At 43.7% G+C, this 24,534-nt stretch overlaps 2 protein-coding genes and 10 non-coding genes across 12 annotated transcripts; 6 read left to right on the top strand and 6 right to left on the bottom strand.

Moving 5' to 3' along the window:
* Positions 1-1,482: 1,482 nt before the first annotated feature.
* Positions 1,483-1,553, bottom strand: trnag-gcc (transfer RNA glycine (anticodon GCC)). The gene has a single exon. It is a non-coding gene; the product is annotated as a tRNA-Gly (tRNA).
* Positions 1,554-3,684: 2,131 nt separating this feature from the next.
* trnag-gcc (transfer RNA glycine (anticodon GCC)) lies at positions 3,685-3,755 on the bottom strand. The gene has a single exon. It is a non-coding gene; the product is annotated as a tRNA-Gly (tRNA).
* A 1,253-nt stretch (positions 3,756-5,008) lies between these two features.
* On the top strand, positions 5,009-5,080 carry trnad-auc (transfer RNA aspartic acid (anticodon AUC)). Its single transcript has one exon. It is a non-coding gene; the product is annotated as a tRNA-Asp (tRNA).
* An 806-nt stretch (positions 5,081-5,886) lies between these two features.
* Positions 5,887-5,957, bottom strand: trnag-gcc (transfer RNA glycine (anticodon GCC)). Its single transcript has one exon. It is a non-coding gene; the product is annotated as a tRNA-Gly (tRNA).
* Positions 5,958-7,208: 1,251 nt separating this feature from the next.
* Positions 7,209-7,280, top strand: trnad-guc (transfer RNA aspartic acid (anticodon GUC)). Its single transcript has one exon. It is a non-coding gene; the product is annotated as a tRNA-Asp (tRNA).
* Positions 7,281-8,086: 806 nt separating this feature from the next.
* On the bottom strand, positions 8,087-8,157 carry trnag-gcc (transfer RNA glycine (anticodon GCC)). Its single transcript has one exon. It is a non-coding gene; the product is annotated as a tRNA-Gly (tRNA).
* Positions 8,158-9,408: 1,251 nt separating this feature from the next.
* On the top strand, positions 9,409-9,480 carry trnad-guc (transfer RNA aspartic acid (anticodon GUC)). Its single transcript has one exon. It is a non-coding gene; the product is annotated as a tRNA-Asp (tRNA).
* Positions 9,481-10,286: 806 nt separating this feature from the next.
* On the bottom strand, positions 10,287-10,357 carry trnag-gcc (transfer RNA glycine (anticodon GCC)). Its single transcript has one exon. It is a non-coding gene; the product is annotated as a tRNA-Gly (tRNA).
* A 2,312-nt stretch (positions 10,358-12,669) lies between these two features.
* Positions 12,670-15,175, top strand: LOC139066392 (uncharacterized). Its single transcript, XM_070548932.1, has 4 exons — positions 12,670-12,775; positions 13,380-13,542; positions 14,120-15,004; positions 15,100-15,175. The coding sequence occupies exon 3, from the start codon at positions 14,126-14,128 to the stop codon at positions 14,846-14,848; it is 723 nt and encodes a 240-aa protein (XP_070405033.1). The 5' UTR covers positions 12,670-12,775; positions 13,380-13,542; positions 14,120-14,125; the 3' UTR covers positions 14,849-15,004; positions 15,100-15,175.
* A 30-nt stretch (positions 15,176-15,205) lies between these two features.
* On the top strand, positions 15,206-20,474 carry LOC139066391 (uncharacterized). The gene is made up of 5 exons (XM_070548931.1): positions 15,206-15,369; positions 15,648-15,716; positions 15,806-17,330; positions 17,727-18,868; positions 18,962-20,474. Exons 3-5 carry the CDS (start codon positions 16,294-16,296, stop codon positions 20,014-20,016), a joined length of 3,234 nt encoding a protein of 1,077 aa, XP_070405032.1. The 5' UTR covers positions 15,206-15,369; positions 15,648-15,716; positions 15,806-16,293; the 3' UTR covers positions 20,017-20,474.
* A 569-nt stretch (positions 20,475-21,043) lies between these two features.
* On the top strand, positions 21,044-21,115 carry trnad-guc (transfer RNA aspartic acid (anticodon GUC)). Its single transcript has one exon. It is a non-coding gene; the product is annotated as a tRNA-Asp (tRNA).
* Positions 21,116-21,921: 806 nt separating this feature from the next.
* trnag-gcc (transfer RNA glycine (anticodon GCC)) lies at positions 21,922-21,992 on the bottom strand. Its single transcript has one exon. It is a non-coding gene; the product is annotated as a tRNA-Gly (tRNA).
* Between the last annotated feature and the right edge of the window lie 2,542 nt (positions 21,993-24,534).

Here is a 24,534-nt window from a genome sequence, read left to right as displayed (position 1 = left end):
GGATTAGATTGATAATTTGGTACATTGTAAACAACCTTAAACAGACAACGAACACATACTTTGCAAAGTGTGAGATACTTTGCAAAGGGTGAGAAGAATCAATCCACACCAGTCGAAAACCAGTTTCCTCTCACCCCGAGTCGAAACTCTGGAGTGAATTTATTTGCAAGAACACACACACACCCATAAATTCCTCAAAAACCCCCTTGGCCTCAGGAATCCACAGAAGACAAAAGGGATTCTTCAGATAATAGATCAACGAGTCTCTTGGCCAGGGCAAGACGGTGTTCCTGCAGAAGAGACTCCCGGTCTGGCCGGTTTGGCCTCCATATAATAGAACAAAAGTGCCTAAAGCATAAAGGAGTTGCTGCAAACATTTTAATGTAAATAAGTACCTCAAGCAGAAAGGAAGCCCTCAGGCAGAAAGGAATTCCTGCAAACATTTAGGGTGAGGTAACTCTGTTTGACAATCAGATTTACCTATCAATAAAAGTCACAAGTTGTACAAATAACACTTTTTGGACCATGCACATTGCCAATCATGCAAAGCCAGCCAATGACATTTATATAGCGGGTGAGTAGTTGGCTGATACAGAATGTGAGTTCCTCGTTAGTATAGTGGACAGTATCCCCCCCTGTCACGCGGGAGACCGGGGTTCGATTCCCCGACGGGGAGACTGCAGTTAACTTTAGCTTGATGCATTGAACAAAATGGCCAATTTTGCACTTGACCATCACTTCAACTGCTGGTATTTAACCCCAGGTCTCTTGCGTGGCAGCTGTTGAATGCTACCACTGGTCTACCAAACAGGACACGCTAACCTTTATGGCCTGCACGTATCACGCATGGCACAGTAAAATGTGCAGCCTTCATTTTCTTTTCACAATAGTTATTTCTACTTGTTTTTCTCATTGCCCCTGAGGTCTCTACATGTTTGTAATGGAAGCTTTTTGTATTTTGATACGGCATCTTGTTGGAACTCAATTTAACTGTAAGTCGTTTTGTAAGTTGAACCTGAATGCATAAATCAACATTTTTTAGCTTGCTTTCCATATCAAATGCACCACCGTGTCTTCATTTACACTTATTCGTTGAACTGCAGTGATTGATCATTTGATATGTTTTTTAGCTGTCATTTAGGACAGCCATTGGAACACAGGGTTTCTTCCTAATATGTCGTTTTTCTCAGCATTTCTGTGGTGGAAACCTTTAGGATGTTCAAACCATCTTTACTCATTGCCACAGCTCCAAGGGTAACCAATAAATGCTGTCTGACGACAATTGTTGCACATCATGCAATGCCATCTGTTGGCATAGATGTTTCAAAAGGCCAGTTGAGGAATAGGCGCATGAAGAGTAAGACGTCGATATTCGTATTGGTGAGCGAATCACTGCCTGTCACATGAGAGACTTGGAATATAGATGACTACTAACTTTGATCAATGCATTGGACAGGCCTTGGAATTCTATCCAACAGAGGTTGCATTGGCCGGGAATCGAACCCGGGCCTCCCGCGTGGCAGGCGAGAATCCTACCACTGGACCACCAATGCACACAAGCGCATTAGCAACGCCAGTACTCTTGGTGCACAGGACGGTAACACGAGCATGCTTTTTTTTTTTTCTTTTCGGTACTGGACTTCTAGCCTTTGGGTATCACGATTGTTACATTTTCTGCCTGTTAATTTGCTCAGCATTTCTGTGGTGACAAACTTGAGGACCTTCAAAGAAGGTTTACCCATTGTAAACATTACAAGTTGTACAAATAACACTTTTTGGAACATGCATGGGAGTCCAGGACAAGGTCCTGCGGCTATCAGTCCAGCCCTTAACCGAGGCCCGAAACGTCTTTCGTGCGTGGATGGCAAAATCACCACCAGCGTAAAACCACACTGTCAACTGGTTATTAAAAAGTTAAAGGGTGCAATTTAATTTAGGTACTCACTCTCTCCCTGAGTGGCAGACTCGCCCTGAGTCTGTGCTCGAGAGCCTTTTAATGGAAGTTCGTCTGCGGAGATAAACAGCCGGCCGATGGGGCAATTCTCAGCCCCCCGGACATTGATGAGGAAGTGGCTTCATGCGGCTCTCCGAAGGCGAACTCCCACTGAAGGGATCTGCTTTCCCGGGTTTCAGCACCAAAAACGTTGGGTAATTTTTATTTGTCCTGTATTACCTCAAAGAAAACTCAGAGCACACACAGAGGGATTAGATTGATAATTTGGTACATTGTAAACAACCTTAAACAGACAACAAACACATACTTTGCAAAGTGTGAGATACTTTGCAAAGGGTGAGAAGAATCAATCCACACCAGTCGAAAACCAGTTTCCTCTCACCCCGAGTCGAAACTCTGGAGTGAATTTATTTGCAAGAACACACACACACCCATAAATTCCTCAAAAACCCCCTTGGCCTCAGGAATCCACAGAAGACAAAAGGGATTCTTCAGATAATAGATCAACGAGTCTCTTGGCCAGGGCAAGACGGTGTTCCTGCAGAAGAGACTCCCGGTCTGGCCGGTTTGGCCTCCATATAATAGAACAAAAGTGCCTAAAGCATAAAGGAGTTGCTGCAAACATTTTAATGTAAATAAGTACCTCAAGCAGAAAGGAAGCCCTCAGGCAGAAAGGAATTCCTGCAAACATTTAGGGTGAGGTAACTCTGTTTGACAATCAGATTTACCTATCAATAAAAGTCACAAGTTGTACAAATAACACTTTTTGGACCATGCACATTGCCAGTCATGCAAAGCCAGCCAGTGACATTTATATATCGGGTGAGTAGTTCGCTAATACAGAATGTGAGTTCCTCGTTAGTATAGTGGACAGTATCCCCGCCTGTCACGTGGGAGACTGGGGTTCGATTCCCCGACGGGGAGACTGCAGTTAACTTTAGCTTGATGCATTGAACAAAATGGCCAATTTTGCACTTGACCATCACTTCAACTGCTGGTATTTAACCCCAGGTCTCTTGCGTGGCAGCTGTTGAATGCTACCACTGGTCTACCAAACAGGACACGCTAACCTTTATGGCCTGCACGTATCACGCATGGCACAGTAAAATGTGCAGCCTTCATTTTCTTTTCACAATAGTTACTTCTACTTGTTTTTCTCATTGCCCCTGAGGTCTCTACATGTTTGTAATGGAAGCTTTTTGTATTTTGATACGGCATCTTGTTGGAACTCAATTTAACTGTAAGTTGTTTTGTAAGTTGAACCTGAATGCATAAATCAACATTTTTTAGCTTGCTTTCCACATCAACTGCACCACCGTGTCTTGATTTACACTTATTCGTTGAACTGCAGTGATTGATCATTTGATATGTTTTTTAGCTGTCATTTAGGACAGCCATTGGAACACAGGGTTTCTTCCTAATATGTCGTTTTTCTCAGCATTTCTGTGGTGGAAACCTTTAGGATGTTCAAACCATCTTTACTCATTGCCACAGCTCCAAGGGTAACCAATAAATGCTGTCTGACGACAATTGTTGCACATCATGCAATGCCATCTGTTGGCATAGATGTTTCAAAAGGCCAGTTGAGGAATAGGCGCATGAAGAGTAAGACGTCGATATTCGTATTGGTGAGCGAATCACTGCCTGTCACATGAGAGACTTGGAATATAGATGACTACTAACTTTGATCGATGCATTGGACAGGCCTTGGAATTCTATCCAACAGAGGTTGCATTGGCCGGGAATCGAACCCGGGCCTCCCGCGTGGCAGGCGAGAATCCTACCACTGGACCACCAATGCACACAAGCGCATTAGCAACGCCAGTACTCTTGGTGCACAGGACGGTAACACGAGCATGCTTTTTTTTTTTTCTTTTCGGTACTGGACTTCTAGCCTTTGGGTATCACGATTGTTACATTTTCTGCCTGTTAATTTGCTCAGCATTTCTGTGGTGACAAACTTGAGGACCTTCAAAGAAGGTTTACCCATTGTAAACATTACAAGTTGTACAAATAACACTTTTTGGAACATGCATGGGAGTCCAGGACAAGGTCCTGCGGCTATCAGTCCAGCCCTTAACCGAGGCCCGAAACGTCTTTCGTGCGTGGATGGCAAAATCACCACCAGCGTAAAACCACACTGTCAACTGGTTATTAAAAAGTTAAAGGGTGCAATTTAATTTAGGTACTCACTCTCTCCCTGAGTGGCAGACTCGCCCTGAGTCTGTGCTCGAGAGCCTTTTAATGGAAGTTCGTCTGCGGAGATAAACAGCCGGCCGATGGGGCAATTCTCAGCCCCCCGGACATTGATGAGGAAGTGGCTTCATGCGGCTCTCCGAAGGCGAACTCCCACTGAAGGGATCTGCTTTCCCGGGTTTCAGCACCAAAAACGTTGGGTAATTTTTATTTGTCCTGTATTACCTCAAAGAAAACTCAGAGCACACACAGAGGGATTAGATTGATAATTTGGTACATTGTAAACAACCTTAAACAGACAACAAACACATACTTTGCAAAGTGTGAGATACTTTGCAAAGGGTGAGAAGAATCAATCCACACCAGTCGAAAACCAGTTTCCTCTCACCCCGAGTCGAAACTCTGGAGTGAATTTATTTGCAAGAACACACACACACCCATAAATTCCTCAAAAACCCCCTTGGCCTCAGGAATCCACAGAAGACAAAAGGGATTCTTCAGATAATAGATCAACGAGTCTCTTGGCCAGGGCAAGACGGTGTTCCTGCAGAAGAGACTCCCGGTCTGGCCGGTTTGGCCTCCATATAATAGAACAAAAGTGCCTAAAGCATAAAGGAGTTGCTGCAAACATTTTAATGTAAATAAGTACCTCAAGCAGAAAGGAAGCCCTCAGGCAGAAAGGAATTCCTGCAAACATTTAGGGTGAGGTAACTCTGTTTGACAATCAGATTTACCTATCAATAAAAGTCACAAGTTGTACAAATAACACTTTTTGGACCATGCACATTGCCAGTCATGCAAAGCCAGCCAGTGACATTTATATAGCGGGTGAGTAGTTCGCTAATACAGAATGTGAGTTCCTCGTTAGTATAGTGGACAGTATCCCCGCCTATCACGCGGGAGACCGGGGTTCGATTCCCCGATGGGGAGACTGCAGTTAACTTTAGCTTGATGCATTGAACAAAATGGCCAATTTTGCACTTGACCATCACTTCAACTGCTGGTATTTAACCCCAGGTCTCTTGCGTGGCAGCTGTTGAATGCTACCACTGGTCTACCAAACAGGACACGCTAACCTTTATGGCCTGCACGTATCACGCATGGCACAGTAAAATGTGCAGCCTTCATTTTCTTTTCACAATAGTTATTTCTACTTGTTTTTCTCATTGCCCCTGAGGTCTCTACATGTTTGTAATGGAAGCTTTTTGTATTTTGATACGGCATCTTGTTGGAACTCAATTTAACTGTAAGTCGTTTTGTAAGTTGAACCTGAATGCATAAATCAACATTTTTTAGCTTGCTTTCCATATCAACTGCACCACCGTGTCTTCATTTACACTTATTCGTTGAACTGCAGTGATTGATCATTTGATATGTTTTTTAGCTGTCATTTAGGACAGCCATTGGAACACAGGGTTTCTTCCTAATATGTCGTTTTTCTCAGCATTTCTGTGGTGGAAACCTTTAGGATGTTCAAACCATCTTTACTCATTGCCACAGCTCCAAGGGTAACCAATAAATGCTGTCTGACGACAATTGTTGCACATCATGCAATGCCATCTGTTGGCATAGATGTTTCAAAAGGCCAGTTGAGGAATAGGCGCATGAAGAGTAAGACGTCGATATTCGTATTGGTGAGCGAATCACTGCCTGTCACATGAGAGACTTGGAGTATAGATGACTTCTAACTTTGATCGATGCATTGGACAGGCCTTGGAATTCTATCCAACAGAGGTTGCATTGGCCGGGAATCGAACCCGGGCCTCCCGCGTGGCAGGCGAGAATCCTACCACTGGACCACCAATGCACACAAGCGCATTAGCAACGCCAGTACTCTTGGTGCACAGGACAGTAACACGAGCAGGCTTTTTTTTTTCTTTTCGGTACTGGACTTCTAGCCTTTGGGTATCACGATTGTTACATTTTCTGCCTGTTAATTTGCTCAGCATTTCTGTGGTGACAAACATGAGGACCTTCAAAGAAGGTTTACCCATTGTAAACATCACAAGTTGTACAAATTACACTTTTTGGACCATGCATGGGAGTCCAGGACAAGGTCCGGCGGCTATCAGTCCAGCCCTTAACCGGGGCCCGAAACGTCTTTCGTGCGTGGATGGCAAAATCACCACCAGCGTAAAACCACACTGTCAACTGGTTATTAAAAAATTAAAGGGTGCAATTTAATTTAGGTACTCACTCTCTCCCTGAGTGGCAGACTCGCCCTGAGTCTGTGCGCGAGAGCCTGTTAATGGAAGTTCGTCTGCGGAGATAAACAGCCGGCCGATGGGGCAATTCTCAGCCCCCCGGACTTTGATGAGGAAGTGGCGCCATGCGGCTCTCCGAAGGCGAACTCCCACTGAAGGGATCTGCTTTCCCGGGTTTCAGCACCAAAAACGTTGGGTAATTTTTATTTGTCCTGTATTACCTCAAAGAAAACTCAGAGCACACACAGAGGGATTAGATTGATAATTTGGTACATTGTAAACAACCTTAAACAGACAACGAACACATACTTTGCAAAGTGTGAGATACTTTGCAAAGGGTGAGAAGAATCAATCCACACCAGTCGAAAACCAGTTTCCTCTCACCCCGAGTCGAAACTCTGGAGTGAATTTATTTGCAAGAACACACACACACCCATAAATTCCTCAAAAACCCCCTTGGCCTCAGGAATCCACAGAAGACAAAAGGGATTCTTCAGATAATAGATCAACGAGTCTCTTGGCCAGGGCAAGACGGTGTTCCTGCAGAAGAGACTCCCGGTCTGGCCGGTTTGGCCTCCATATAATAGAACAAAAGTGCCTAAAGCATAAAGGAGTTGCTGCAAACATTTTAATGTAAATAAGTACCTCAAGCAGAAAGGAAGCCCTCAGGCAGAAAGGAATTCCTGCAAACATTTAGGGTGAGGTAACTCTGTTTGACAATCAGATTTACCTATCAATAAAAGTCACAAGTTGTACAAATAACACTTTTTGGACCATGCACATTGCCAGTCAAGCAAAGCCAGCCAGTGACATTTATATAGCGGGTGAGTAGTTCGCTAATACAGAATGTGAGTTCCTCGTTAGTATAGTGGACAGTATCCCCGCCTGTCACGCGGGAGACCGGGGTTCGATTCCCCGACGGGGAGACTGCAGTTAACTTTAGCTTGATGCATTGAACAAAATGGCCAATTTTGCACTTGACCATCACTTCAACTGCTGGTATTTAACCCCAGGTCTCTTGCGTGGCAGCTGTTGAATGCTACCACTGGTCTACCAAACAGGACACGCTAACCTTTATGGCCTGCACGTATCACGCATGGCACAGTAAAATGTGCAGCCTTCATTTTCTTTTCACAATAGTTATTTCTACTTGTTTTTCTCATTGCCCCTGAGGTCTCTACATGTTTGTAATGGAAGCTTTTTGTATTTTGATACGGCATCTTGTTGGAACTCAATTTAACTGTAAGTCGTTTTGTAAGTTGAACCTGAATGCATAAATCAACATTTTTTAGCTTGCTTTCCATATCAACTGCACCACCGTGTCTTCATTTACACTTATTCGTTGAACTGCAGTGATTGATCATTTGATATGTTTTTTAGCTGTCATTTAGGACAGCCATTGGAACACAGGGTTTCTTCCTAATATGTCGTTTTTCTCAGCATTTCTGTGGTGGAAACCTTTAGGATGTTCAAACCATCTTTACTCATTGCCACAGCTCCAAGGGTAACCAATAAATGCTGTCTGACGACAATTGTTGCACATCATGCAATGCCATCTGTTGGCATAGATGTTTCAAAAGGCCAGTTGAGGAATAGGCGCATGAAGAGTAAGACGTCGATATTCGTATTGGTGAGCGAATCACTGCCTGTCACATGAGAGACTTGGAGTATAGATGACTTCTAACTTTGATCGATGCATTGGACAGGCCTTGGAATTCTATCCAACAGAGGTTGCATTGGCCGGGAATCGAACCCGGGCCTCCCGCGTGGCAGGCGAGAATCCTACCACTGGACCACCAATGCACACAAGCGCATTAGCAACGCCAGTACTCTTGGTGCACAGGACAGTAACACGAGCAGGCTTTTTTTTTTCTTTTCGGTACTGGACTTCTAGCCTTTGGGTATCACGATTGTTACATTTTCTGCCTGTTAATTTGCTCAGCATTTCTGTGGTGACAAACATGAGGACCTTCAAAGAAGGTTTACCCATTGTAAACATCACAAGTTGTACAAATTACACTTTTTGGACCATGCATGGGAGTCCAGGACAAGGTCCGGCGGCTATCAGTCCAGCCCTTAACCGGGGCCCGAAACGTCTTTCGTGCGTGGATGGCAAAATCACCACCAGCGTAAAACCACACTGTCAACTGGTTATTAAAAAATTAAAGGGTGCAATTTAATTTAGGTACTCACTCTCTCCCTGAGTGGCAGACTCGCCCTGAGTCTGTGCGCGAGAGCCTGTTAATGGAAGTTCGTCTGCGGAGATAAACAGCCGGCCGATGGGGCAATTCTCAGCCCCCCGGACTTTGATGAGGAAGTGGCGCCATGCGGCTCTCCGAAGGCGAACTCCCACTGAAGGGATCTGCTTTCCCGGGTTTCAGCACCAAAAACGTTGGGTAATTTTTATTTGTCCTGTATTACCTCAAAGAAAACTCAGAGCACACACAGAGGGATTAGATTGATAATTTGGTACATTGTAAACAACCTTAAACAGACAACGAACACATACTTTGCAAAGTGTGAGATACTTTGCAAAGGGTGAGAAGAATCAATCCACACCAGTCGAAAACCAGTTTCCTCTCACCCCGAGTCGAAACTCTGGAGTGAATTTATTTGCAAGAACACACACACACCCATAAATTCCTCAAAAACCCCCTTGGCCTCAGGAATCCACAGAAGACAAAAGGGATTCTTCAGATAATAGATCAACGAGTCTCTTGGCCAGGGCAAGACGGTGTTCCTGCAGAAGAGACTCCCGGTCTGGCCGGTTTGGCCTCCATATAATAGAACAAAAGTGCCTAAAGCATAAAGGAGTTGCTGCAAACATTTTAATGTAAATAAGTACCTCAAGCAGAAAGGAAGCCCTCAGGCAGAAAGGAATTCCTGCAAACATTTAGGGTGAGGTAACTCTGTTTGACAATCAGATTTACCTATCAATAAAAGTCACAAGTTGTACAAATAACACTTTTTGGACCATGCACATTGCCAATCATGCAAAGCCAGCCAATGACATTTATATAGCGGGTGAGTAGTTGGCTGATACAGAATGTGAGTTCCTCGTTAGTATAGTGGACAGTATCCCCGCCTGTCACGCGGGAGACCGGGGTTCGATTCCCCGACGGGGAGACTGCAGTTAACTTTAGCTTGATGCATTGAACAAAATGGCCAATTTTGCACTTGACCATCACTTCAACTGCTGGTATTTAACCCCAGGTCTCTTGCGTGGCAGCTGTTGAATGCTACCACTGGTCTACCAAACAGGACACGCTAACCTTTATGGCCTGCACGTATCACGCATGGCACAGTAAAATGTGCAGCCTTCATTTTCTTTTCACAATAGTTATATCTACTTGTTTTTCTCATTGCCCCTGAGGTCTCTACATGTTTGTAATGGAAGCTTTTTGTATTTTGATACGGCATCTTGTTGGAACTCAATTTAACTGTAAGTCGTTTTGTAAGTTGAACCTGAATGCATAAATCAACATTTTTTAGCTTGCTTTCCATATCAACTGCACCACCGTGTCTTCATTTACACTTATTCGTTGAACTGCAGTGATTGATCATTTGATATGTTTTTTAGCTGTCATTTAGGACAGCCATTGGAACACAGGGTTTCTTCCTAATATGTCGTTTTTCTCAGCATTTCTGTGGTGGAAACCTTTAGGATGTTCAAACCATCTTTACTCATTGCCACAGCTCCAAGGGTAACCAATAAATGCTGTCTGACGACAATTGTTGCACATCATGCAATGCCATCTGTTGGCATAGATGTTTCAAAAGGCCAGTTGAGGAATAGGCGCATGAAGAGTAAGACGTCGATATTCGTATTGGTGAGCGAATCACTGCCTGTCACATGAGAGACTTGGAATATAGATGACTACTAACTTTGATCGATGCATTGGACAGGCCTTGGAATTCTATCCAACAGAGGTTGCATTGGCCGGGAATCGAACCCGGGCCTCCCGCGTGGCAGGCGAGAATCCTACCACTGGACCACCAATGCACACAAGCGAATTAGCAACGCCAGTACTCTTGCTGCACAGGACGGTAACACGAGCATGCTTTTTTTTTTTTCTTTTCGGTACTGGACTTCTAGCCTTTGGGTATCACGATTGTTACATTTTCTGCCTGTTAATTTGCTCAGCATTTCTGTGGTGACAAACTTGAGGACCTTCAAAGAAGGTTTACCCATTGTAAACATTACAAGTTGTACAAATAACACTTTTTGGAACATGCATGGGAGTCCAGGACAAGGTCCTGCGGCTATCAGTCCAGCCCTTAACCGAGGCCCGAAACGTCTTTCGTGCGTGGATGGCAAAATCACCACCAGCGTAAAACCACACTGTCAACTGGTTATTAAAAAGTTAAAGGGTGCAATTTAATTTAGGTACTCACTCTCTCCCTGAGTGGCAGACTCGCCCTGAGTCTGTGCTCGAGAGCCTTTTAATGGAAGTTCGTCTGCGGAGATAAACAGCCGGCCGATGGGGCAATTCTCAGCCCCCCGGACATTGATGAGGAAGTGGCGCCATGCGGCTCTCCGAAGGCGAACTCCCACTGAAGGGATCTGCTTTCCCGGGTTTCAGCACCAAAAACGTTGGGTAATTTTTATTTGTCCTGTATTACCTCAAAGAAAACTCAGAGCACACACAGAGGGATTAGATTGATAATTTGGTACATTGTAAACAACCTTAAACAGACAACAAACACATACTTTGCAAAGTGTGAGATACTTTGCAAAGGGTGAGAAGAATCAATCCACACCAGTCGAAAACCAGTTTCCTCTCACCCCGAGTCGAAACTCTGGAGTGAATTTATTTGCAAGAACACACACACACCCATAAATTCCTCAAAAACCCCCTTGGCCTCAGGAATCCACAGAAGACAAAAGGGATTCTTCAGATAATAGATCAACGAGTCTCTTGGCCAGGGCAAGACGGTGTTCCTGCAGAAGAGACTCCCGGTCTGGCCGGTTTGGCCTCCATATAATAGAACAAAAGTGCCTAAAGCATAAAGGAGTTGCTGCAAACATTTTAATGTAAATAAGTACCTCAAGCAGAAAGGAAGCCCTCAGGCAGAAAGGAATTCCTGCAAACATTTAGGGTGAGGTAACTCTGTTTGACAATCAGATTTACCTATCAATAAAAGTCACAAGTTGTACAAATAACACTTTTTGGACCATGCACATTGCCAGTCATGCAAAGCCAGCCAGTGACATTTATATATCGGGTGAGTAGTTCGCTAATACAGAATGTGAGTTCCTCGTTAGTATAGTGGACAGTATCCCCGCCTGTCACGTGGGAGACTGGGGTTCGATTCCCCGACGGGGAGACTGCAGTTAACTTTAGCTTGATGCATTGAACAAAATGGCCAATTTTGCACTTGACCATCACTTCAACTGCTGGTATTTAACCCCAGGTCTCTTGCGTGGCAGCTGTTGAATGCTACCACTGGTCTACCAAACAGGACACGCTAACCTTTATGGCCTGCACGTATCACGCATGGCACAGTAAAATGTGCAGCCTTCATTTTCTTTTCACAATAGTTACTTCTACTTGTTTTTCTCATTGCCCCTGAGGTCTCTACATGTTTGTAATGGAAGCTTTTTGTATTTTGATACGGCATCTTGTTGGAACTCAATTTAACTGTAAGTCGTTTTGTAAGTTGAACCTGAATGCATAAATCAACATTTTTTAGCTTGCTTTCCACATCAACTGCACCACCGTGTCTTGATTTACACTTATTCGTTGAACTGCAGTGATTGATCATTTGATATGTTTTTTAGCTGTCATTTAGGACAGCCATTGGAACACAGGGTTTCTTCCTAATATGTCGTTTTTCTCAGCATTTCTGTGGTGGAAACCTTTAGGATGTTCAAACCATCTTTACTCATTGCCACAGCTCCAAGGGTAACCAATAAATGCTGTCTGACGACAATTGTTGCACATCATGCAATGCCATCTGTTGGCATAGATGTTTCAAAAGGCCAGTTGAGGAATAGGCGCATGAAGAGTAAGACGTCGATATTCGTATTGGTGAGCGAATCACTGCCTGTCACATGAGAGACTTGGAATATAGATGACTACTAACTTTGATCGATGCATTGGACAGGCCTTGGAATTCTATCCAACAGAGGTTGCATTGGCCGGGAATCGAACCCGGGCCTCCCGAGGTTGCATTGGCCGGGATTGTTTAGCTAAACGCCCCTAAACCAAATCTCATTCATTCCCAATGGTAGTCCTAAACCACTACGGATGTAATATATTTTTGACCACTACGCATTGTGGCGCTGTTGCGCTCTTCTCTCTTCTAGGAAGCTGCCTGAAACGGTAGTTCACTTGCTAACCACTTTGGTAGAGACAGGACTGATTAGCAGCGGAGCGGATTAAAAGTATTCTTTAATCTTCGGTTAGACTGTTATAAGGTAAGTTTTGTTGATATGAATGCAGATTACAAGGATTGGAGGTGTTGTTTCCGAACGTACTGCGTTGCTAGGATACGAGTAGCAACGCTATACACGCTAAACTCAAAAGTAAACACTTCAGGATCATAGTTCTACGGTTAAAACTAATGAAAAAATTGCAAAAATATAGAAGATAATTATGGTTTTATATTAACTTCGGTATTATTTTGTTATTTCTAAACAACACAGCAGTGGTTTTTTCAAGTAATGCTTTTTTGTCTTGTAAACTCTGTAAAATAAATACAAGTAAAAAAATTAATAAATAAAAACTAAACAAAAAAATAACATTAATATAGGTATCAGCTTTCCTGGCCCAACTCAGTACTTACAATTCAAAAAATGAATGTTTGATGGCTGAATAAGTATACTTATTTTTTGGACTTTAATTTGTGCTTGACTGCTCTGTGTCACTGAAAGAAATAATAAAATACAAGCTATTTCTTGAACATTCAGCAGTGATTTTGCATCCCTCTGAGTCACTCACACCACAGCCTGGTGCATTAACCCCTGTGTCTATGACCTTCAAAGGCTGCCTGTATCTTCACCTTCTTTTCTCTTTCTACAGTCTCTGATCTTCAGTGTGTGAGGAGGTGGAGCCAGGAATACAGTGAGGCACCGTCCCCAGTGAGATCATCGACTTCTTAGGGTGATTTACATGTGATTACAGCTTGTTCATCAGAAACAACCCACTACCAGCTATTCCAGGTTGTGCTGACAGAGTTCCTCAGGTGAGAAGCAACAATTCTTTAAGAAACTTTATTTAAACCTCCTCAAAGTGCTATTGTTTTCTATTTGATTCTATAATACAGACAGCGAGTCACATAACTGGTGTTGTGTTACAAAGATAAGAGGATCAAATGAGCTTTACTACTAAGGAATAGTTTGTCTAGTTTGTTAATCAAACCAATAAATAAAGATATGGGTTTAATAAAGGCAGATAGTCGAGTGAGGTTTGATGACAGTAATAAATATTACCCAGCCTCTCTTCATCTTGTTTGCAGTTGTATCTTTAGAATGTTGTAATGAGAACAGAAGATGCACACACACACACACACACACACACACACACACACACACACACACACACACACACACACACACGTACACACACACACACACACACACGCACGCGCGCGCACGCACACACACACAGTTTTAGTGGGTTCATTATTTGATAGAATTGTTATTGAAGTTAATCAGCTCCAGAACAAAGACATGATTATCAAAACTATGCAAGCAAATCTTAAAATATTTTATAATGTTGTGTCTAATCACTAAATCAAAAATGTCCTTGAACTTTACCAGGCGAAGATGCAGAGGAAAATGGTATTTTATCCAGGAAAGCTGAGCGTGGTTTTCCGTAAGGGGCCCCTTGGATATCTCCTGCAGGCGCCCTCTCCTGAAGCCAAGCGCATCAAGGATGACCCCAGTTTGCAGGACAGGTCTGCGTCCATGAAGGAGGACCTGGTACGGCAAAATGCTTTGGCCACAGTTCGTAGGAGAGGAGGGGATACCACAGACATTACAGAGCTGCTGGGAGACTACATCCTTCAATTTGGAAAATATAAAGGAAAGTCTTTCAGGTGGCTTTTAGAAAATGATGTGGGATACACTCTGTACCTCATTAAGAACCGCCAGAAGGAGGAGGATTTGGGTCTCTGTAGCTCGGCTGAGGATCACAGCAAGGTCAGCCTGCAGACATTTGTTAAGTTTGCTCTTAGTTTTGCAGAGATCAAGTCTGTCCTCGGCTACGAGGCAGGTGTTGTCAAAGCCTCTTCTGAAGATGAGCAGCAGGTTGGCTTTGGCTCCCGGGCCAAAAGCACATGGAAGGAAATCTGGGACAGTAGAGCTGATGGGTATGCGGACTTCATCTTGAAAAAGAGTTGCCTCCCCGGGACACGCATGAAGAAGCTGCAGCAGTACCTGCAGGGCAGACATCAATCTGCCTCAGCTTCTACACCCACTGAACAGGATACAAGTGTGCCACCTGAACCTCTGGGTAAGAAACTTGATTCATGTTCATTTTTGAAATGACAGAAACATGTAATGTTTAACATTTATCCTGAACTGATATCATATTTGTCATTCTGTGTGCTGTAATCTTTGTCCACACTACAGTTATGGACGAGGACAAAGAGTTGGAGAGCGCCATGTTGAACATCTCACCCTCTGACCTGCTGAGCACGAGCAGTCAGTAACACTGTTAATACAGTCAGTTAATTCTTGAGCCTCTCTTGCAGATGTGTATCTCATTTCTAGATGTTTGCTTTTGTGTGTGTAACCAGTTGCTGTAGCTGCAGCAAAAAGAGAAGAGGATGTGTCAAGACTACTTCCACGAGCAAAACCAGGTTTTTAAATGAGAGGTTTCAGGACTGGAGAGCTATTCTCGAATTTCCATCCTAAACTGAGCCATGACCTTCTGTGTTCTGCCTTTGCTTTTTGTTATGGCCACGTTCTGGCCAGGTTCCTGTTCCATGTGTCTCTTCCTACTGTTACACTAAAAGTCCTCAGGACTATGAATTGATTCCTGCTGAGAAGATGTGATTCCAGACACAGTGAGTATGTTATTTTTATTTTTTTGCATGTCTTGTACACTAAAAACATTGAAGTGGGGGTTTGCACTATAAGTTGAATGCATGCTTGTGCACTGGGTGCTGTTACTCCTCCTGCTTAGGTTGATTAGTAAGAGGTTGTTTCTGACCTTTCCAGTATTATGTGTAAAGCTGTGGTAAGCAGGAAAAGTAACTGTGTGTGAGTTTGAGTTCCTACTAACACCAACCAACACCTGCACACTCTGTAACTGCTGGAATAACTGCTGCCTTTTCTGTTTTAGTCCCGTCTGCAACGCTGTCCAGACCTCCTCCTGATGCATCAGAGCAACTGGAAACCTCAGCAGTTGATGGTGAGAAGATTCAAGCTCTGTTTCTCAACTGTTTTATTTTAATCAAGGCTACATGAAGACTTTTTTTCTTTACCTTGTTCTGGGACCAGTCCCAACCAGTAAACAAGGGAAGACACCTGCGGCCCTGCCACCAGAGCTCGCCTTCCTGGCAAAGGAAACATCGAGCTTCACAAAGAGCCTGGAGTCATCTAACGGTAGATCTCCACTAATATTGAACTAAACATCTGTTTATTGCTGATAATTACACAACTACGTCAAATGATTTGATCTGATCCATTATTCCTGAAACAATAACAGAAAGATGGCTCCATTTTTCAGATACAAACACAAGATCTGCTGGCTCCTCTGCACAGAGAGTGCTGGATTTTGAAGACAGAGGTGAAAAGGGTGAGAGTGGAAATCATCTAGACAGCTTCTTTTTTGACTTGTTTACTTAACTTTAGCTTTATCATTTGTTCCACACATTCTTTAACATTTGTTTTGACTGAAAGGACTCTAAAATCATCTGTCTTTTTGAATATCAGTTTCCTCAGCCCAGCCACCTGCTCCTTCACTCTTGCCTGACTGGGACCTCGATATGAACAGCTGGAGCTGTTCTCAGCACCAGAAACTGTGGATGAGGACAGAACTACAGGATCTCGGACTGTGGCCTGGCTCTCGTCCCGTTCGCATCGTTGGGAACGCAGTTTCCCTCTGGCGTCTTCCTCCACAACCAGAGCTGATCGACACAGTGGCCGACCTCCCATCACCCAACTTCTTTCAGCTGCACCCGTTTTTCATCTGGAAGCCTGAAAGTAACATCATGATCAGACTGAGGAACAATTACATCCTGCCCTGTCTTCATGGGTGTCATCATCCTCAGGTGGTCTCTGCTGGCGTGGGTAGGCCTCGGGTGATTGTTGGCACCGGTGGACAGTATTATATCTTTTCCTCCAGACTTTGTTGCAAGTCCTGTCGGAGAAACTGGTTTGCAGACAGTCCCCGGTGGCTGCAAAAGCTGCCCAGCCACTTCACAAACATTCTGCCTGCATTCCTGACATATAAGAAGGCCATCTGCAAGTCTGTAATGGATGAGCTGAGGCGCACGGGCAAATCACCATCAGACATGGCAAACCAGGTGAATGAACTCATGCATCTCAAATATGAGCGAGCTCACCTGGCATACCTGCAGGCAATCGAGAGCGTTTGGGATGCTGAGGCAGGGGTTCATGGACAGAAGACCATTGGGCAGTTTGTGAGAAAGGACAATGCACCACGTCCTTTTGGCTCCTATGAAGATGCCAGTGGGTGGTGTGGAATTTCTGTTTCCAGCTTCTACCTCACTGACTGTCTGCTGGAAGAGTACAGACGCCAAGAGCCAGTCATGTCCAGGCTCCTTCAAGGATCTTTTGGACAAATCTTCAGGTCTGACCACACCAGAAAAGTTGCACGCAAAGTGACACTTGCATCAGGGACAATGTCTAGCTTTGCGATCATGAACGAAAACTGGTCGATTGTTTCCTGTGTGATGGTTCAGTCTGAGGCTGAGAGGTCCTTGCAGCCGATGTACGAGGGAGTGGCCAGGAGGTACGCTGAAGCTGAAGTGGAGAAGGCAGGCTACCACTGGGTGGACAGGTGAGAGCAGACATTTTCTCTCTTCTTTACCTTTCAGCCTGCTAATGATCATGATTGTGTGTTTTATGTCTGTTTTAATGTGAAACCTTAGTGATTAGGAGAAAAAAACAAATGGTTGACTAACGAAAACACAATTCTTTAATTTTATTTAAAAAAAATACTTTTCTAATAAATTAGAAAATGTTGGAAGAAATTCATGAAACTGTTATAATACACAGTGATGCAAAAGGAAAAACATTAGGAATAAGTGTTTATTGTTTATCGAGATAATGACCAGCTGTTTGATGACATCATCCTAACAGAACCAGGAAACCTGGTGCTCAGAGACCAAATACAGCAGTCAAAAACATAAGAATGATTCTAATTATTCTGCATCTTTGTGTATCTTCCGATCAGGGATTGCTGTGCTTCTTTCAAGATCCCAGACTCCATCCCTGGTGAACATTTACTCTGGGATGCTTGGAAGACAACCCCTGCCATTGTGAATGCTGCTACCTCTGGACCCCTGGCTAATACTAGTGCCTCTCGATCCCATTACAACCCCAACATTGCCATAAAACTGGACTTGTTTCACTGCCTCAGGCGCTTTTCACGGGAGTGCACGTCTGAGCATCACCCCCTCTACAGCAGTTTCTGCCAGCTTCTCTCTGCTGCCTTCTCTGTGGTGGATCAGGAGGACCTCAAGAAGCTCCGGGACGCCTACGAATTCTGTGGTATCCGGCCAGCCAATCCCACCAAACAACACATACGGGAGCACTGCAGGACCAAGATACCACAGCCCACACAGCTCCTGGACAGAGTGGAAAAGGTGATCAACCATTTTCATCTGGCCAAGGATCCAAATGATGTCCCTCTGTTTAAACCCTCCATGCTGAAGACGTGGCGCATACAGCGAGTGCATATTCTCCGTGGATGCCTCAGTGACCCTGAAATCTCCGAGAGGATCATGTACAGGTATGGTGGCACTCTTCAGCTTAACCATGTACCTGGAGAAGGAGCAAAGGTCAACATCTGGATTCCTGTCAGAGGTACATCACAACAAGAGGGGTACCATTTCCACCAAGCCCAGTGGATCACTGGAACCCATGCCTCCACTGAACTGTTTCAGGCGCAGGGAATGACAGGAGTGGCAAGATGGAACTACCAACGACTGGTGGACCTTAAGCGACCAGACGTTGTCCTGCCAGCTGTATTTGATCCAGCTTTAATAGCTGAATTAAACAGCTCTTACAAGAGAGTGACTGGACAGGAGAAATATCCCACTCTCAGAGTCTCTGACAGGGACACCGGCGAAAGATTTGGACTTGAGTACATAGAGCCAGGCTGCCGACCGGTCCCTCTTGACTGGGACAAACACAGGACTCAGAAGAGAGGTGAATCATCTGCTCCATTCCTGCTTCCTGTGCATTCATCCATCTCGGCTCAAGTTCAAACTCCAGCGTCAACCTCCAACTTGGGTTCAGCTCCATCTGTCAGCCCTCTACTCTCTGCTGGTGACCTCCTGAAAGAAGATGTCCAGGAATTTCTAGCCACACCAGGTAACTCACTGAAATGTTTTCTACATATTTGCATTTTATTGTAGACAGTTCACCAATCAGCCGAGTAAGCATGACCGTTTCATTGTGTTTCAGATCTTTCGTGTGCTCCACCTCTGCCTCTGAGAGCCTACCCAAGTGGCGCCCGCGTCGGACCCATAAAAACAGGTGGGCGGGTCTTTGTGTTGGATCACACACGCTGGACACCGCCCATGAAAGAGGCCATTGATGACCTGCTGCAGAAGCACCGTGGGAACAAGGACATGCTGAAGCTTGTGGATCAGGAATACGCAGCCATTGTTCATCGAGCTGCTGCTGATCCAAACAGCCTTCTGCATCCTACCACCAGACTGCACATCTCCCGCTACGTGAAGCACCTGGTGAAACTGCTCAACACCAGTTCTTCTTTGAACGTAAGCCCAGAGAAACTGAAGGATACACAACAACTGTGGCACTCTTTAACAGAGGGGAGTGAGTCATCCCATGTTCCTGTGGTCACTATTGAGCCAGCTACTTTCAACCCTCCTGCACCTGCTTTGTCCTCACCTCTGACTCAACACTCTCTGGAAAAAATCGTAGAGGGCATTTTGAGCAAACAGCAGCAGCAGGAGCAGCAGCAGCAGCTCCCGCCAGGGCAAAAGAAAAGACAGACAAAGACGTGTCTTTCCTGCGGACAGCCAAAGTCTCGATATGAAACTGATGGATCCTCGATCCACTTTTTCTATCAACAGGGGCCTGTGCGGTATTTTTACTGCTCACAAAAGGTGCACCAGAGCTATGCTGCTGAAGGACTCTCTAACCCTACAATGTCCTTTGAAGACTTTTCAACCACTGACTTTTTTCGGAGAGAACTGGATGCAACCAAGACGCGAGTGCAGGAGAAGACTGAAAAGAAAAGGCAAAGGACAGAATCGGCACCAGCAGGCCGTCTCTGTAGGTTCTGTCACATGGAGCTGAAACAGGGACCCAACAGCCCACACATCCACACAGGATTCCCCGGAGTGGCAGGAAAATATATTTACTGTCCCTCCAAGGTGTTCACTCTTTACCAAAGCCAGGGAATGGTCAAAGAGATGAGCTGGAAGGAGTTCAGCAAGTCTCCTTTCTACGAGGCGGAAAAACAAAGATGGGTGGAGGAAAAGAACAAATGAACAACTTGGGTTTATTTAGTTCATTAGTGTATTTATGTAAATAGAAAATGTAAATCCTCAGAGGATTGTTTCATTGTTTTTTAATCCTCTCTAGGTTACTGATCAGATGTAAATTTGCAAGTGTAAGTTTAACATCTGTACTTCTGTTTATTTTAGTTTGTCACAGGAACATTGGGACTAGTTTATTTCTTTGTATATAATGTATATTGTGTTTCTGTTAAAATACCATCTGGTTCATGTTAAATGAAAAAAAAAAAAACAAATTGTTCTATCATTAATTGCACCAAAATGTTATTTAAATTGTTGCTTACAGCAGCTACTTGTACATATCAACATCTGCTGGCTCAGTTTGTCTGGAGCAACACATAAACAAACCTTGCAGTTGTGAAAGGAACAAAATACTCACTGTGACTGCTGCATTTGAAAAGCTTTGGCAATAAAATATTTTTGTGAGAACATTTTCTGTTGTCATAAATATGAACAAATCAAATTCAAAGTTTAATAGCTTAAAGCAGAAGAACAACAAATGTGATGGTTCATACGTGATTACATTTTAATTTACATGGTAGTATTTCATATACAGTATAGAGGTATGAGTTACACTAAAATAATTACTAGTAAAATGATTAATGAAATGGGATTTGAAAAACATGTACAAAACACTTTCACTTATTTATCACAATATTTGAACAACAGCTTTTATTTTGTGCTGTTTGAACAGATCAGGAAGGAAGATAAGTGATGGGTTAGATGTGGCTCAGCATCAGCATCCTGCAGCAAGGAATGCTGCATTTTCATTGGCTGTCACTCTGTCACAGCTATTCACGGTTGGCCGCCCTCAGGCAGAAAGGAATTCCTGCAAACATTTAGGGTGAGGTAACTCTGTTTGACAATCAGATTTATCTATCAGTAAAAGTCACAAGTTGTACAAATAATACTTTTTTGACGATGCATATTGCCAATCATGCAAAGCCAGCCAATGACATTTATATAGCGGGTGAGTAGTTGGCTGATACAGAATATGAGTTCCTCGTTAGTATAGTGGACAGTATCCCCGCCTGTCAAGCGGGAGACCGGGGTTTGATTCCCCGACGGGGAGACTGCAGTTAACTTTAGCTTGATGCATTGAACAAAATGGCCAATTTTGCACTTGACCATCACTTCAACTGCTGGTATTTAACCCCAGGTCTCTTGCGTGGCAGCTGTTGAATGCTACCACTGGCCTACCAAACAGGACACGCTAACCTTTATGGCCTGCACGTATCACGCATGGCACAGTAAAATGTGCAGCCTTCATTTTCTTTTCACAATAGTTACTTCTACTTGTTTTTCACATTGTCCCTGAGGTCTCTACATGTTTGAAATGGAAGCTTTTTGTATTTTTATACGGCATCTTGTTGGAACTCAATTTAACTGTAAGTCGTTTTGTAAGTTGAACCTGAATGCATAAATCAACATTTTTTAGCTTGCTTTCCACATCAACTGCACCACCGTGTCTTCATTTACACTTATTCGTTGAACTGCAGTGATTGATCATTTGATATGTTTTTTAGCTGTCATTTAGGACAGCCATTGGAACACAGGGTTTCTTCCTAATGTGTCGTTTTTCTCAGCATTTCTGTGGTGGAAACATTTAGGATGTTCAAACCATCTTTACTCATTGCCACAGCTCCAAGGGTAACCAATAAATGCTGTCTGACGACAATTGTTGCACATCGTGCAATGCCATCTGTTGGCATAGATGTTTCAAAAGGCCAGTTGAGGAATAGGCACATGAAGAGTAAGACGTCGTTGTTCGTATTGGTGAGCGAATCACTGCCTGTCACATGAGAGACTTGGATTATAGATGACTACCAACTTTGATCGATGCATTGGACAGGCCTTGGAATTCTATCCAACAGAGGTTGCATTGGCCGGGAATCGAACCCGGACCTCCCGCGGGGCAGGCGAGAATCCTACCACTGGACCACCAATGCACACACGCGCATTAGCTACGCCAGTACTCTTGGTGCACAGGACGGTAACACGAGCAGGCTTAATTTTTTTCTTTTCGGTACTGGACTTCTAGCCTTTGGGTATCACGATTGTTACACTTTCTGCCTGTTAATTTGCTCAGCATTTCTGTGGTGACAAACATGAGGTCCTTCAAAGAAGGTTTACCCATTGTAAACATCACAAGTTGTACAAATAACACTTTTTGGACCATGCATGGGAGTCCAGGACAAGGTCCGGCGGCTATCAGTCCAGCCCTTAACCGGGGCCCGAAACGTCTTTCGTGCGTGGATGGCAAAATCACCACCAGCGTAAAACCACACTGTCAACTGGTTATTAAAAAATTAAAGGGTGCAATTTAATTTAGGTACTCACTCTCTCCCTGAGTGGCAGACTCGCCCTGAGTCCGTGCGCGAGAGCCTGTTAATGGAAGTTCGTCTGCAGAGATAAACAGCCGGCCGATGGGGCAATTCTCAGCCCCCCGGACTTTGATGAGGAAGTGGCGCCATGCGGCTCTCCGAAGGCGAACTCCCACTGAAGGGATCTGCTCTCCCGGGTTTCAGCACCAAAATCGTTGGGTAATTTTTATTTGTCCTGTATTACCTCAAAGAAAACTCAGAGCACACACAGAGGGATTAGATTGATAATTTGGTACATTGTAAACAACCTTAAACAGACAACGAACACATACTTTGCAAAGTGTGAGATACTTTGCAAAGGGTGAGAAGAATCAATCCACACTGTCGGAGCTTGATTTGTTTACTGAAAGTCACGTGGCCAATGAGTAACGATGCTTCGATTCACCCTTCCACCCACGTGACCGCTTCACACGTTGTTTCAAACATTTAAAGCAACGCAAACCGAGAGGCGCAGGTTATGGCAAGCCAAATGAGCATTTATTCTGATATCTGGACATCAGCCAGAATTGTCATGAACATGTAAGCCATTTCTGTCCACTAGTTATCTAGTTAGCCATGTTTGTGTCAACTAGTTAAATAGTGACAGCCTAAATGTCAACTAGTTAACTAGTAAGGCCTAAATTTTCTCTAGTTAACTAGTTAAAATGTTTCATATCTTACTAGTTAACTAGTATTGCTCAGTGTGTTCACTAGTTAACTAGTGCGCATTTATGTCTACCACAAGTTAACTAGTGTGCACATTTTGACCCTCACTAGTTAACTAGTGAGACAAATACCTTCAAGTAGCTGATTGGTATGCATTTCTGCTTTTACTAATTAACTAGTGAGCAGTTTTTGTGTCAACTAGTTAACTACTGAAGCCTAAATGTGTTCACTAGTTAACTAGTGCGCATTTCTGCTGTCACTAGTTAACTAGTGGGCACATTTTCACCCTCGATATTTAACTAGTTGACACAAACATGGCTAACTAGTTAACTAGTGGACAGAAATGGCTTCAATTCAATTCAATTCAAGTTTATTTATATAGCGCCAAATCACGACAAGAGTCGTCTCAAGGCACTTCACATAATAAACATTCCAATTCACAGTTCATTAAGCCAATCAGAAATAATGTTTCCTATATAAGGAACCCAGCAAATTGCATCAAGTCACTGATTATTGTCAGTGACTATACAGCAATCCTCATACTAAGCAAGCATGCAGCGACAGTGGAGAGGAAAACTCCCTTTTAACAGGAAGAAACCTCCAGAGAATCCTGGCTCAGTATAAGCAGCCATCCTCCACGACTCACTGGGGATCGAGAAGACAGAGCAGGCACACACACACACACACACACACACACACACACACACACACACACACACACAAGTAATGTGTCTATAGTTATATTGTGATGTCTTAGTAAATATTGTATTTGGTGAAAGATAAACTTTATTGTATTTATCCTAGTGGATCTATAATTAAACGGATAAACTAGTATTAGCACATCAAAAGTCAATGAAAACAAAAAGTTATTATCAGGAGAGAGAGAATGTATTAGTGGTTAGCAGCAGTGTGCTAGTCGATGGCCCCCTCCATGAGGCCACCACAGCTCAGCAGAACGTTATTGTAACTTCTTCTGGGGAGGAAAACACTTACAGAGAAAATAAAGTTAACAGCTGAAATTGCACAAAATAGTACAGTTAAAGAGCAGACTGTAGAATAAAGCAGTAGAGTGTGAAAAGTGGTCAGTGTGTCCTCCAGCAGTCTAAGCCTATAGCAGCATAACTACAGAGTTAACCCTGGATAATCTATCCTATTTAGATGTAGGCATGTTGGAGGCAGGGCAAGGGAGAGCCGTCTGTACCGACTGAACACTACACCTGCTTACATGTTCATGACAATTCTGGCTGATATCCTGATATCAGAATAAATGCTCATTTGGCTTGCCATACAGAATCAGGATTCAGTATTCAGTGATTAAACACCGAGTCGCAAAAATGGATCCTGTAGCAAAAAGAGGGCGTTCTGAGATGTGGGAATGTTTCAATTTAATCTCTCCAAATGAGGTTTGAAAATGTATTTGGTCTAGTCAGGTAAATTACCTTTATAGTAGTAATACTTGGTG

This window comes from Nothobranchius furzeri, chromosome 2 (genome assembly GCF_043380555.1).
Source record: "Nothobranchius furzeri strain GRZ-AD chromosome 2, NfurGRZ-RIMD1, whole genome shotgun sequence".
Classification (NCBI taxonomy): Eukaryota; Metazoa; Chordata; class Actinopteri; order Cyprinodontiformes; family Nothobranchiidae; genus Nothobranchius; species Nothobranchius furzeri.
The sequence above is the reverse complement of the archived record's forward strand: the minus strand, read 5'-3'. Positions and strand labels throughout refer to the sequence as shown.